General features: G+C 36.1%; 1 protein-coding gene across 1 annotated transcript in view; it reads left to right on the top strand.

Moving 5' to 3' along the window:
* The window catches only part of LOC145266944 (uncharacterized protein C2orf42-like), a 45456-nt gene extending 39340 nt beyond the window's left edge, over window positions 1-6116 (top strand). Inside the window, exon 9 of the mRNA XM_080122761.1 lies at window positions 5656-6116. Within this exon, the coding sequence (XP_079978887.1) occupies window positions 5656-5861 (206 nt within the window). The 3' untranslated portion in view covers window positions 5862-6116. The remainder of the gene's footprint in view (window positions 1-5655) is intronic.
* The last annotated feature ends 9909 nt before the right edge of the window (window positions 6117-16025 follow it).

Genomic DNA, 16025 nt, shown 5'->3' on the forward strand with positions numbered 1-16025 from the left:
AATAACATACTTTTTTAGAAGGGAAAAAATCAATGGGAGAAAAATAAAAATTGCCTCAGTGTTAATAACATACTTTTTGAGAGGGGAAAAAAATCCGTGGGAGAAAAATAAAAATTGCCTCAGTGTTAATAACATACTTTTTGAGAGGGGAAAAAAATCAATGGGAGAAAAATAAAAATTGCCTCAGTGTTAATAACATACTTTTTGAGAGGGGAAAAAAATCCGTTGGGAGAAAAATAAAAATTGCCTCAGTATTAATAACATACTTTTTGAGAGGGAAAAAAAATCAATGGGAGAAAAATAAAAATTGCCTCAGTGTTAATAACATACTTTTTGAGAGGGGAAAAAATCAATGTGAAAAAAATAAAAATTGCCTCAGTGTTAATAACATACTTTTTGAGAGGGGAAAAAATCAATGTGAAAAAAATAAAAATTGCCTCAGTGTTAATAACATACTTTTTGAGAGGGGAAAAAATCAATGTGAAAAAAATAAAAATTGCCTCAGTGTTAATAACATACTTTTTGAGAGGGGAAAAAATCAATGTGAAAAAAATAAAAATTGCCTCAGTGTTAATAACATACTTTTTGAGAGGGGAAAAAATCAATGTGAAAAAAATAAAAATTGCCTCAGTGTTAATAACATACTTTTTGAGAGGGGAAAAAATCAATGTGAAAAAAATAAAAATTGCCTCAGTGTTAATAACATACTTTTTGAGAGGGGAAAAAATCAATGTGAAAAAAATAAAAATTGCCTCAGTGTTAATAACATACTTTTTGAGAGGGGAAAAAAATCCGTTGGGAGAAAAATATAAATTGCCTCAGTATTAATAACATACTTTTTGAGAGGGAAAAAAAATCAATGGGAGAAAAATAAAAATTTCCTCAGTATTAATAACATACTTTTTTAGAAGGGAAAAAAATCAAAATGGTCTCAGTATTAATAACATACTTTTTGAGAGGGGAAAAAAAATCAATGGGAGAAAAATAAAAATTGCCTCAGTGTTAATAACATACTTTTTTAGAAGGGAAAAAAATCAAAATGGTCTCAGTATTAATAACATACTTTTTGAGAGGGGAAAAAAATCAATGGGAGAAAAATAAAAATTGCCTCAGTGTTAATAACATACTTTTTGAGAGCAGAAAAAAATTAATGGGAGAAAAATAAAAATTGCCTCAGTGTTAATATGTATTGATATTGGATCAATTAAGTTTTAAGAACCCCACCAAATGGGTGAAATAAAAGCAACAGCTTTTGATCAATACCAATACGACCAAAATATCAAACACCTCATAGTTTTTAAGTTTTCATTATTTTTTTTTTTTTTACAAGGGAGTTACCATTTATCAAGTTCTGAAGGCTACTCAAGGATAAGGGTTAATGAATGTAAGATGTTAGTGTACTAGTTGTTAATGGTGTAGATTGGGTAGAATTTTGATTATATAAGGGGACAGCTCAACAAGAACTTGTTTACATTGGACTTGAAGGCTACTATATTGTAATTGGTCGGGAAGCAGACCAAGGAACAGTGTTCCACATGCGGGCAGTTCTAGGAAAGAAACTTTGTTCATGGAATCTGTGTTTAGATTTAGGCACAGAAAAGAGTGGGGAAAATTGTTGATAGTGGTTGTAGCTAGTCAAGTGTTTTTTGTGAAAGTTTGGCAAGGGGGAACCATAGATTGGAGCTCAGACAAGCACTGGCTATAAAAATAATGATAGAGCAGAGACAGGCTCGCAACATCTCTCCTGTTATAAATGCCATGTGTTTGTATGAAGGATGAGGTCAACTGGTGTTGACTGAAAGCTGTTCCTTTTGTTTTGTTTTGCCCATTAGGTGGGGTCCTTATGTGACAACACATGTGACCCCGACAGACCGGCGACCCCCAACATCGTGTGCCGTGTTTTTTTTTTCGTTCAACTATTCTTCTAATTGCCGGATCGTTATTTTCTTGCTGGCGACTCAAAGAATAGAGTAAAAGAAGCAGGAAAAACACGATGCCAATACTTCAAACATATTTGACGGCTGGACCTGAAAGTGTGTGTGTGTGTTCGCCTCTGCATTCCATCAAGGCTATGTTCATCTGTCAGTCATCAGCTCATCTCGATCTCTGTTTTGCTGTCAGTTCTAAAAAGTTTCTATCTGTTGTCCAACGCTACTCACTAACAACTCCCGTCCGTCGCAAACGGCAGCTCGGTGTGAACTTATCTTCTTGGCATCGTTATCTAAAGTTCCCCCGGCTACCCGGAAGCTGCCTTTCCCTATCTAAGCATCTCATTAATCCCCCCCGCCAAGTGAGTGTCATTGGTTTCCTCTGTTATGTTCTGTAGGCTTCTATTGTCATTGTCAAATCTAAAAGGCTCAATCTAAAAATACCTACAAATTCATTGTTTGCTATTTCCCATCTCTTTGTAAGACACTTCCTATCTGTCTATTGTCCGTCCTCTCTTAGTGATTCAGATCTTTATAGTATCACACTTATACCTTAATTGTTCCTAGATATACGCATTTGTGTGTGTGTGAGATCTGTCGTTTGCTACTAGAAATATGTGAGCCTGGATGAGTTTATTATTATCTGTAGGGTGAACACCACAACAGTAATGTACAAACACTCCTTGTGTACTATTACTTTTGCGAAAATATATGCGCTCATTATATGGGTTTTTATGGTGACCCGAAATGTAAACTACAACTACTTTATAAAAAAAAAACGGAATTGCTAATGGCATTGGAATTGGGAATTTTGAAAAGAATTTGTAATTGTATAACATGGCCGTCACACTTTAACCGTGTCGTTACATTTCAGCCACTTGGACCCACATGTTGTATGGTACTTTGTCGCAAAGGAACAAACAAAAAAAGGAAAGAAAGAAAAATCCGACTCAGCATTTTTTTTTTTTTTTTCGTGCAAATGAAAAGCGTTTATTCCTGGGTTTTCCAACAACAACGCATTTCATTATCTTTCAAAAATCTTTTCACACACATAAGTTTTTTACAACGCTCTACCTTATAACGGACCTTTTTAAAAATTTCTCTTTTTCTCCTGACCACTTCACGCTGGCCATAGCCAATGCTTTTATTGTCCTTTTTTTCACATGTACGTCTTCACGGCATACACTTTGCTTTTCCTCTTGACCATTTTTTTATTTTCCTTTTTCTCTCCTTCTTCTTCCCGTGACGTCAACGAGTGCATACTTGCTTAATTTACATATGTGCTAAGCCGGCTGCTGCTGCTAATATTTTTACTAGTCAGCTATCATAGGCTGCTGCTGATTTTCTCACACATGCCCATACGTGCTATGTTATAAGAAGAGTGCATTGCTTCGTAACAATTATATCTAAATTTGGAAAATTATTGGAATCGTTCTATCACTAATTATCATTGGACATAAAAGCCTGCAGGAGTGGACATTTAGTTTTTTCAAAGTATTATATTACTAGCCTGGGTGCCCAGCGTTGCCCGAGTGTCCGGAAGTGTGTGTTGAGCAAAACAAAAAAAAAATGTTAGTAAGCAGGCAGTCTCGAAACCGTACTGCGAAGGAGGCAAAGAATGTGGGGAAAAAAAAAAAAAAAAAGTGACGTTTTTGCCGTTGAGTCCATCGCCAAACCAGAAGTGGTGAAGGTTTAAATTAAAGCTAGTCAATCGAAAAGAGGGGATGACTTTTGAAAATATTCGCAAAAAAAAGCCCCTTTGTAGAAAAGTGCCCAGTTGAGGGTGAAAGAATTAATGTTTTGATTGAACTTTTCGATATATGTCGTCCGAAGAGTCAAGCTTCCAAACGATACCGATCTCATGAAAATCCGTTGCCTCTGTCGAAAGTTTTAGGCAGACATACATACATACATACATACATACATACATATGTACATTTAAACAGACAGGTGAGATTTATATAATAGACTAGGGGGAGGGTACCCAGCATGGCCCGGGTGTTTGTAGGTGTGTATGTTGGGGGGGGGGGTAATCAAAACAACCCTGTTTTAAAAAAAAAAACGTTGGCCGAGTGTTTGGAGGTGTAAAAGAAAAAAAGTTTTAGTAGCAAAGTAGGTTTGAACCCGTAACCTTTGACGTGGAAATGGAAACGAAATGGAAAAAAACCCTGGGGCCTAGCCATCTTGGCCACGAGAGAAGTGGAATGAAAAGCATCTTAATTTAACGTTTATAAAATGAAATTAACAGGTGTGAGAAACTTAAGTCGCGTGATGTTTGACCTTGAAACATGGCGCGGCTGCAAGCCAGTTTTCGCTTGTTTTATACTGAAAAGCAAAAGATACACGGGACGCTCTAAAAATCTGGAAAAAATAGCGCGTGAAAGTCGGGCAAGTTAAATAGACAGGCGACCCCCATTCGTAACTCATAGATATTATAATTTTAGACGTGATATAAAAAGTTTTAAGAAGGAATGAGCTGACCGAGAAGTCAAGCGAAAAAAGCTTTTTACAGACATACACAAAAAGCGAACATACATACACACACTTTCGCTTTTATATATATAGGTGACCCATGTAATATCAGATGTCCCAAAGAGACAGGTGACTGACCAACATTTGAACTGGTGACAATATTATAGAAATAACAGATCGTTTTGATAACGGAAGAATGTTTTTAAATAAGACTGGAATTTACTGTAGACATAGTTAAGCCAAAAATATGTAAAACAAAATGTTTAGAAAGATGTTTAGTAAAATAGGATTGGAATGTTTGGTTTTAATACTAAAAGATACGTGGCAAAAGACCAGGCAAGGATCTTTGGTCACGTAGATACATGACGTAACGAGTTTAGAGACACCTTAGAAAGTTATCTAGGTAGTTGTGATCCCCCCCCCTACCACCACCAAGCAGACCCCCCCCCTAAAAAAAGCCTTCGCCAAACATACAAAAAATGTGTACACACTAACACACATTTTGCCTTTTATATATATATAGATTATACGTGAACATACACCAAATAATTTGCTTTGTAACATTTTGAAAAACAGACGATCACACGTAAATACATGTATGAAGAACAGATGCACATTCAATAAGACACTCGTTACATACACGTGTACATATGTACAGAATATATACACGCCCACACGGGAATACAACATATAACCGTTTGGTGCCGTTTTAAAACTCCTCTATATTACATATATCCCTGTTTTGATAACCCGCTATCCAACAAAAGTTTCAATTGGTGGATACTCTGATGAACTACTGTCCCTTGTACCCCCTCGATGTAAATACCCCGACAAACTCAACAAACAGCAAAGTCCCACCCCTACACAGTAGCGATCCCTAAATGTAAGAAAGCTTTCTACTCTAATAGTTTCTTCCCAAGAACTGCTAGACTTTGGAATTCTCTTCCGGTTTCCTGCTTCACCAACTGTACTGACATGCAGAAGTTTAAGCGTAATGTGAACGGACATCTTGCTGCTTAACTCCCTACATAGTGTCTCTGTGATTCATGTTCCCCGATAGTAGCCCCCTACTTCAAATTGGCGCTGTGCCTTGTTTGGGGTGAAAATGTTAAAAAAAAAAAAAAAAAAAAAAAATGGCTAACACTCACACCGTGGAACCTTTTATTCAAGAATAAATTATTGTTTCAAAGCACCAGCTGATTTTTTGAGTCGTTGCTTGTCTCTTACCTAAATATTTCTCTTATTTATTTTTCAGGTAATCTCAGCATCGACCAGAAGGAACCGACGCCATTCATTATCGAATGGATCCCGGATATCTTACCGAAATCGCACATAGGCGAACTACGGATTAAATTCGAATATGGACACCAAAGAAACGGCATCGTAGAAAACCGCCTATTTGTTGCTGCTGCTGCTCCCGAGATTCCTGTACAGACGATTCACGTTCAAGAGCTGGCGTGACTGGAGGCGGGGCATGAGGCTCTAGAGCCCGTGCTGAACGACACTCACAAGGACACATAACAGATCTCTGTTTCCTCTGTTTTTTGTTTTTTTTTGGGGGTGGGGTGGGGAGGGGAAGGATAATCCATTACTTATAGGACATAATTGCATCTGATTGAATCGTCACCATCAACATGTGCAGCTTAGTGTGTGTATGTGCGTATGTGTGCAGGTATGGTAAACAATAAAATTTTTTTGACATATAAACATTTTTTACTGCAACTTTGAGTTTATCTTTCAGAAGTGTATTCATACATTCCTGTGGTATTAATATTGATCAATATATACAACGCTTACGTCTAACTCGTCTCGCGTGTAAGACGTATATCATCGGTCCCAAACATGCCCCAAAAGTAAAACAAAACAGTGAAGGGAAATAACTTCTATTTTTAACTGAAAACGAAATTGCCTATGAATGGCGTTCGATAAGTAACGCCCCTGATTTGCTTCCAGTTGTCTGATCTACCCGAAATTTTGCATGATGTAATGATTTATATCTCTATGGCTTATGTGGCAAATTACTCCTCTGAACTGTTTGTGGTTTCTGATGTGCGCGTGTTTGAACTGAGTCAGGTGTGAAATTGAGCCTGTTGATTGTTGCACAGAGTGATCCAGTTTTTGTATCTGAAAGGACGCACCACAGCAAGGAATTTTGATGAAATGAAAGAAACGTATCATAATGATATGCCATCATATGACCTTGAAAAATGCTGGCATCGTGAATTCAAAGATGGTCATAAATCTGTGGAAACGGCTCCACGATCTGGTCGTTCTATTGCTATTGATCAAGCCTCTGTCAGTCAAGTTGAGGCGGCCATTTTGAAAGATCGTCGAATAGCCGAGTAGGTCAATGATTTGTACAGGGTCTGTGGAAACTATCATTCATAACCATTTGCATTTATGAATAAGGTGTCTGAATGTTTTGTCCAAAGCGACTTTAATCTTGGTTAGAAAAGACATTGTTACTATCACAAGTACTAGGGGCGTTCAATAAGTAATGCCCCTGACCCACTTCCAGTTGTCTGATCTAGTTGAAATTTTGCATGTGCAATGATTTATATCTCTTTGGGTTATGTGGCGAATTACAGCTCTGACCTAATTGTGATTTCTGATTTACAGGTGTTTTAACCGAGTCAGGTTTGAAATGGACCCTATTGAGTGTTATGCAGTGATCTGATTTTTGTATTTTGAAAGGACGCACACAACAGATGTTTGATACAATGAAAGAAACTTATGGTAATGATGCCCCATCATATGACTTTGTAAAATGCTGGCATTGTGAATTCAAACATGGCCGAAAATCTGGGGAAATAGCTCTCAGATCTGGTCTCCTTCCTGCTCCCTCACCTGCCTTTGAAGAAGCATCTATTAGACAAGTTGAGGCTGCCATTTTGGAAGATCGATACATGGCTCTTCAATAGATAGTTAAAGATATCAAGATTAGTACAGGGTCTGTGGAAACTATCATTCATGGCATTTATGCATAAGGTGTCTGCCAGATGGATTCCCAGGTTGCTGGCAGCTCTCCAGAAGTGGGAATGCGTTAAGTGCTTAAGGATGAATTCAGAGATGTGCTAAAGAAAATGGGTCAGAGTTTTTCAAAACCCTGATTACACAGGATGAAATCTGGATCTGTGACTAATAATCCAGTCACCAAAGTCCAGTCGATGCAATGGTAGCACTTGGACTCACCACCACCAAAGGTAGCAAGAGTGCAACTCTCCACTAACAAAGTCTTCTGGGACCAATATGGAGTAGCGATGACAGATTTCTCAGCAGAGGGTAGCACAATTACAGGAGAATAATATTCTTTACTTTTGAGGAAATTAAGAAAAGCTATTGCAGCAAGATCAGTAAAAGTATCCTTATCCTGTAAGACAACACTCTGGTTGCCAGATCAGAAACATGGTCGTGTGGCTATGATGTGAAATCCTGCCCCCCTATTCTTCTAACCTGGCACCCTCTGACTTTCATCTAATCCCAGTCATGAAGTTTTTTTTTTTAAAAAAAGAATGTGCTTTCTAGATAATGTAGCCTTGATTTCTAAAGAGACTCCAACTCTAACCATAACAAAGAGATCTTTTTAAGATTCTAATTATCTCTTTAAGTGCAATTTTTTCTATCTCTGTTGCACTTGGTTCACCAAGTATATTTGCTAAGTAGTTTTTAGCCAAAACGTGGTGAAACAACAACAGTTATGAAGATGAAGGGAACGTTCCACAAAAAAAACAATTAATATATAAGTCGAATATATGTAAATGATGTATATATATAAAAAAAAGATTCAACGGTTGCGTTTGTGACATTGTGAAGAGTTTGTCTATTATACATATGCGCATATTTTATGGGTAAAGTACAAAATAAGACTATTTCACTGTTCATACATTTTTGCCTTACAAATTTCATGTAAAGTATGAAAATTTAAAAGAATGACTCGATTATTTTTTAGGTGAAGTATGTAATAGCCTATTTTAGTCTTCATTTATTTTAGTTTGAAAATTTTATGTTGAAATTGTATGAAATTTAATACAATGCTAAGTAATTCTTCTCTTTCACTTTTTTTGGGATCTCAGGGGACTCTGTAGACCATCTGACATTAACAGACAGGCTCTGCCACATGGACCCCACATTTTTTGGAATGGAATCCTGGTCGTTGAGGGCTGTAGAGAAATGAGTTCCTCTCCTTCCTAACACACCACTTTCGCCCTTACCTCGGCTAGACGGGCAGTCGGAGAGGCCCGCTGAGATCAATCGGCTGGTCATATTCAGCTCTAAATCTGACAAATATAACAAGAAAATACACTCATGTTCCCGACATTATACAATAAACGGATTTAGTAAGCGGTGGCTCATCGGTCAATCAACTTGCTCGACAAGTGGATCTAACACGACTTGAAAACTGATATTCTTACTAAAAAGAGTCTCTAAATAAACTTTTAGTGAAAATAGACGAAATACAGGTGCTTGGATCCACCAGCGAGAAGAGTATACCCCTCCTGTATCCCTGTTACTGTTGGGGCGAATGGGTTTCCCCCCTAACACCTCCCATCTGGAGCTCCAAGATGGGTCGGGAGCATAAGAGGTGAAAAATCAATAAACTTCCAATATGGTCTACAATAAGACTCAAAAAAAAAAGGAACAATAGCAAAATCATTGACCCCCCCACAAGCTCAGATTCAGAAACCGAAAGCAAAAACCAAACTTTCCTTACATTGTTCTAGAAGCAATTGAAGGAGAGCCAATGACTAAAATGTCTCCATTCAAAATAGAAAGAAACCTATCAGAAAAAATCAAACCAAAAAAACAGTAAAAAAAAACAAACTAAGAAACGGCATATTACTGATAGAAATAACAATCCAGAAACAAGCAACGGAAATCTCCAAATGGAAACACTTCGACAATCAAAAAATCAAAACCTACTCCCATAAAACATTGAATACTAGCAAAGCCGTGGTCAGGACTCCTGAACTATAACTGTGCCCCTTAGAAGAAATCAAAAACAATCCAAAAGACCAAAACGTCATTGACATCAAAAGAATTCAAATAAAAAAAGAACCAGTGAAACCATCAACGCAAATACATACATCCTTACATTTGACACTTACAAAGTAGGATATGAAAAAATAAATACTGAAGTTTACATCCCAAATCCACTCGGGTATCATAATTGGCAACGATACGGACGCCATAGAGACCGGTGAACACGATCCCCAATCTGCATGAGATGTGGAGATAATGAGATACACAATGACTGTCAAAAGGAACCAAAATGCGTTAACTGTCATCAAGACCATAGCGCAAATTCAATGGAATACCAAAAATGGAAAAAAGAAATTCTTAAAATAAAACACACAAAAAACATAATTTTTCAAGAAAACACAGAAAACAACAAAAATAAACATACGGTCTATCTCTGAACAATAATAATGCAACAAAAACAAACTTTTCCAACATCAAAATCGAACTCTTCACAAAACTAATCAAGGAAATGAAAGAACTAATCGAAGATTTAAAAAAAAAAAAACTATGAAACAGATCATCACAGAAAACAAAGACTACATAACAAAGATTATAACCAAAACAGAACAAAGCTCACAAACTAAAACCCAACTCAAAAAAAAACATAAAATCTCAAGAAAAAAGACCACCTATAGAAACAACCCCTCTTACGAAAAATAAAAACCAGGTTCCAAAAGAACCCCACAAAACCTCACTCAATAAGGAAATAAAAAGTAAAATAAACAGATCACGCTCAACCTCCAGATCAAGAGTCACAACACAAAACAAATTTGAGGGAATGGATGTGGAGGAACAAAGATCAGACACGCATGACTAAAAAACAACAACAAAATATGTCATTTAAGCGTACATACATATATTTGTGTGTATATATATATATATATATATATATATGTAAACAAACCAAACCATCTCTCCCTTTTCTAGAATCTCTGTTCTTGCTAGAGAAACAAACAAAAACTACCATAGGACAAATCTTAAAACCAAACTACCAACCATGGGTGAAAAACACTCCAATGAAACTGCCATGGTTTGAAAGCAAATATGAATGAACTACAACTTTTAATAAGACAAAAACAACCTACAATAATCTACCTTCAAAAAACTTTTCTGAAACATGACAGCATCAACATCAAGAACTTCCAAACATTCAATTACACCCATAATTCAGAGGAAGTATCGATTCTGATCCGAAACAACACACCCCACAGTAAAGTAAATATCACCACAAATATCCATGCAATTGCCATCAAGGCCACTCTCCACAAAACAATAACAGTATGCTCTACATATATCCCAAAACTGATCGATCAACTGCCCAAACCCTTCATCCTGTTCGGTGACTTTAATAGTCATAATATACTATGGGGTGTAAAGACACCAATAAAAGAGGTAGAACACTAAGAGAGATCATCAACGAAAATGATATATGCCTGCTTAACGACAGTTCACCTACATGTGTTAGTCCATCTAATGGAAATCACTCCGCCATTGACATAAGCATGTATGACGCCACAATATATCTGGATTTTGTTTGGAGTATATATGACGATATGACGATACCTGTAGCAGCGACTACTTTCCAATCCTAATTGAAGCCTGCACAAACAACATTCTCTCATTTCTGAGAGAGATCAAACTATATCAAAAAATATAACATCGAGCCCTTCCAAAAAATTTTCAACTAAAACAGATAACCTTATCCCCATTCAAAAAAAAAACAAAAAATGTAAAAAACTAAAATAAACATAAATAAAACAAATCAAAACGATCTTTAGCATTAAATGAACCAATGAAGGTTGATATGCTGGTTAAATAAACCAACCAACCCACATTTTTTTTTTTTTTTTCAATTTTCTTTTGTTTTTGCTGGGGATGGGTTATCCTCCTCGGATACCAGAGATTCATCTGCTATTTCAGAGACTCCAACCAAGAGATCTTTTTAAGATTCCAATCATCTATTTAAGTGCGATTTTTTTTTTTTTTTTTTTTTTTTTTTTTTTTTTTTATACATATTTCTCTTACACCTGGTTCCTTAAGTATATTTGCCAAGTAGCTTTTTCAATTCTTTTTTATGAGTCTGGTTGCTCCTATAATTACTGGAATGATGAAGATCTTCCTAAGATTCCAGTTTCTTTTCAAATAATCTAAATGACAGAAAATTATTAATTTTCATCTCAAAGAAGGTATGGCACAATCACATTGATACACCGGTTTTCGCCAGATCACCGAAGTTAAACAACGTTGAGCCTGGCCAGTACCAGATGGGTGACCATTTGGGAAGGCTAGGTGCTGTATGTACCTTCTGGGAAGGTTAGGTGTGGGGCCAGCACCCTCACCCTGTGAAAAGAACTCCTCGCTACAAAAACATTTACAAAAAATTGTAGATATGCCCCTCTAAGGGCTCAAGGGCTATGGATAGGTATGGATCTCAAAGAAGAGGATGAGTTGGTTGAAACTATGGAAGGCAGTAATTACTGGGAATAAATTACAAGACTTAGAATTCCTACTGAGTCTTGTAACTGTATACTGCCTTCCATAGTTGTTGTCTCACCAGGTTTCGGCAAAAAATTCTCTGGCTTGCTTGGGTAGGATTGAAACTGCTCTCTTCAGACAACACTCACCTGGAACCGTAGGGACTCTACACCTATCACTGCATCACGGGCCCCGAAACATAGTAAAGCAACAACAACTATAAAGATGAAGATAACCATCCGCAAAATAATGAATAAGCACTACATAGTCGCCCACGTCAGACTAAATGCAATTTTTTTTTTTTTAATTCATTTCAATGTCAGTATAAAAATAATAAAAATCAGTACACTTTTTTTTTTTTTTTTTTTTTATACATACAACATGCGAATGCATGTTGTGCCCTGTCGTCGTCAGCTGCCAACAAAGGGTGATAACTAGGGCTATGACAACAGCATATTCTTTTCCTTGTTTTGATTCTCAGGTATATATCCATTGATATCTTATATGTTTTTATGTAGCGTGATGTGTTTCTCGGTTGATTAAATGTGTCTCGGATATATACTTGAGAATATAAACAATGAAGAGAATATGCTGTTGTCATAGCCCTAATGATAACAAAATTTCAGTAATTAAAACGGTACTGCCACCCTTAGTGCTACAACCGGATAGAGTACCTATTTACTATGCCTCCCCACGGGACAGAGTTAGACACCAGGGTCGTTTTTTAACGTGGAGAAAAGGTACAAAAAATAAAAATTGTCTCAGTCGTGAAGGATTTCTCCTCCACCGAAAGAGAACAAGAAATAGAAGTGCAGCATCTGAAGAACAGATACTACACTTTGATCTTGTCCCAAAGGCCAAGTAGTTTTTTGAGTAGTACAACCGGATAGAGTAATGGAAAGGAAAATAAACAAAAAAAAACTGACAGTTCCGATCAGTTGTAAATATTTACAAGAGTCAATTCACAGATGATACTGCAGAGAATCGAATAGTCAACAAATTTTCTTGATAAAAATGCGTTTGTTGTTAGATAACCAGAAAATGTTTTACTTTGATGACTTTGACCAAATCCAACCTGATGCTTATTGGGCCGACAGACTATGTAGACATGGTCCTTAGTGTGTAAAGGGTTGATGGTGTCACATATCCAGAGTGCAACTTATATTGGCAGAATTTGTTGACGTTTGCGTTTTATTTTATTTTATACTTGTGAGCTAGTGTGTGTCTTCATTAGCAGCTCCCAAATGTGAGAGACAGCAACACGGCCAGAAGAGAAGATGGAAAAGAAGACCATGAAAGCAGTACTGGGGTCAGCAATGCTGTCGAGCGAGCGAGAGGAACACATGATACCACACAAACGGGGAAAGAGAAAGTGAGAGAGTTTATGCCTATTAAAATATCCAATTCAATTCAAATGAGAAAAAAAGAACTTGCTGATTAATGTTTTTATATTGTGTAGACTAGATCTTCCGAGTCTAGACAGACCTCACAATATTATTGGTATGAATAAATTAAAAGTTGCATCTTTTTGGAGGTAAAGAATTTTATAATTTATATATCTATCAAAGTGAGAATGTGTATGTGTGAGGACAACTCTCAACCTATATACTCAACGAATTTTTGATCTACAGACTTGAAATTTGGTATATAAGGTAATCAGACATGTGGAAAACTCGGTTTTCATCTGGAAAAAATGACTGCTAAGGGATGAAAAAATGAAAAATTGGTACGTGGGGGTGGGTCATCAAATTTTTATGTTTGTCAATTGTTTCATGAATGTGCATATGGAAATATATAGAAGAGGCACAAAAAAGCGAGGGGAAAATAAGTAAGGAAAGAATCAAATAGAAACCACATTAAGTCCTAAAAGATTTTCTTTTAGCTTACAAAGGGAGTGTCTAAAGGATTTGATATATAAATGGTTTCTAGGATTTTCAGATGAATTAATGAGTATGACTTGCTGAGAACAAGTTAACAATTAACCTGGAAGCACAAACATGGCTATTTATCAGAGGTCCACATATGGTCGTACCATATATATTATTCAAAATGTTTGATGGTGAAAAATTTACATGGCGAATCTTTGCACCTTTTTTTTTTCATTTTTCTTAAACTTTTACTTCTAGGGGATGGGACATCCAACCAGATGTCTGACATTTACCCATATTTTAGTGAGTCCAACCAAGAGATCTTTTCAGGATTCTAGCCGTCCCTTTCAGTGCAATCGTTTGTATTTCACTTGCACTTGGTTCACCGGGTATGCTTGCTAGAATGTGTTGTTTTATGCGATAGTCCAATCTCTGCGGCATCCACCCAATGCATTGCAAGACACATTTAAATAAATAAAATAAAAGTAAAATGTATTTCCTTTTTATAAATGGTAAGTGCGAACATTCGCAGTGTCGATTTCACACAAACATAACAGAAGCAAAAGGTATTTTTTGAAGGTTTACAATGCAGGAATGTAAAGTCGTTATGAGCAGATAAATGAATATATTCAATAATTTTTTATATCGTTTTTTTTTTTATATTTATTTATTTATCTACATGAATTTTTTTTATTTTTTTTTAACTGTGGATGGTATTGTATAGATATATAGGTTATAATGTAAAAGTTTGGTTCTTCTTCGTTATTGTACTGAAATTTGAAAATTGAAATTCAAGTGAAACCAATGGTAGCTACTAAATTGTCATGTCACAGCAATGAAAATATCCAAAAATTACAAAAAACAAAGATAGGTAGAAAATTAATTATTAATAAAATAGTTTTTGAAAACAATTTGCGAAAATTAAATTCGACAAAGATTTTCCGAATTCAGATAAGATTTAAGTCCCTTTTTTTTTACAGTTCTAACTCTGGTTTCTTATTTTGCAAAACCCAGTTTTTGATAATTGTCTTCGAAAACTATTTTCATTAGCAATTAATTTTCTACCTTATCGTTTTCCATAATTTCTGGATATGTTAGTTACTGTGACATGGTAATTCAGTAGATACCATCGGTTTCACTTGAAATTCAAATAATTGAATGAAAAATAATTCAATAATTTTTTTTTATATATTACTAGCAGTTCCACCCGGCTTTGCTCAGGCCCTATGTACTGTTCATAATGTTATGTGCATATATATATATATATATATATATATATATTAAAAAGTGTGAATATGTAAAGTAATGCCTTTTTGTATAATAGTCTTCCTTACCTACCATAGAGAAAAGACAGACAGACATTTTAATTTTTATAGATATGCTAGCATGTGTGCCCAGCGTTGCCCGGGTGTTTGGAGTTGTATGCTGAAAAAAAAAAAACAGTAAATTTGTTTAACTTTGACCCCTTAAAATTTATTGTTTTGGGCTCAAATCCAGTTATTAAGTTAGATCCATGTCCAAGGAACCCATATCTAAATTTTCAAGTGTTCAGATCCCAAATTGTCGGAGGAGTTTGGTAGAGTTCTCAAAGGTCAAATCGTTGAACTTTGACCCCTTAATCGCCAAATTTCTGGCCAAAAACCAATCACATCGATTTTACCAAATCTCAGTACTCTGTATATCAAATTTCGAGTCTGTAGACTAAAAATTGACAGAGTTATTGCGTAGGGAAATGTACACAGACACACACACAGGCACACTTTCACTTTTATATATAGATTTTTTTATTTATATTTATTTACCTGATTTTTTTTTTCAACTGTGGATGGCACATTAACAATGCTTAAAGCAAACTACGCCATACTTCTATAACAGAAACAAGTTCTCTCTACCGTGCTAGAAAGTTACTAACGCCCGAAAGTATCCTGTACCTCTATAAGGCCACCATTCGCCCATGTATGGAGTATTGTTGTCGTATTTGGGCTGGTGCATCTGCTACTAGTCTCTCGTTCCTAGACAAGGTTTAAAAGAGAGTCGCCAACCTGAACTGTCAGCCAAACTTCAGCCTCTGTCCCATCGACGAAATGTAGCATCCCTCTGCCTGTTCTACAAGTACTTTAACGGTGAATGCTCCGATGAACTGCAGGCACTTGTACCCCCTCGACGTAAATACCCCCGGCAAACCCGACAAGCAACTATTCAAATTGTTCTCCCCTTCCTTCCTCCTTGTACATACATTTTACGGTAATTTTAAATATGTAAC

Source organism: Euprymna scolopes, chromosome 42 (assembly GCF_053919585.1).
Source record: "Euprymna scolopes isolate OS-2025 chromosome 42, ASM5391958v1, whole genome shotgun sequence".
Classification (NCBI taxonomy): domain Eukaryota; kingdom Metazoa; phylum Mollusca; class Cephalopoda; order Sepiida; family Sepiolidae; genus Euprymna; species Euprymna scolopes.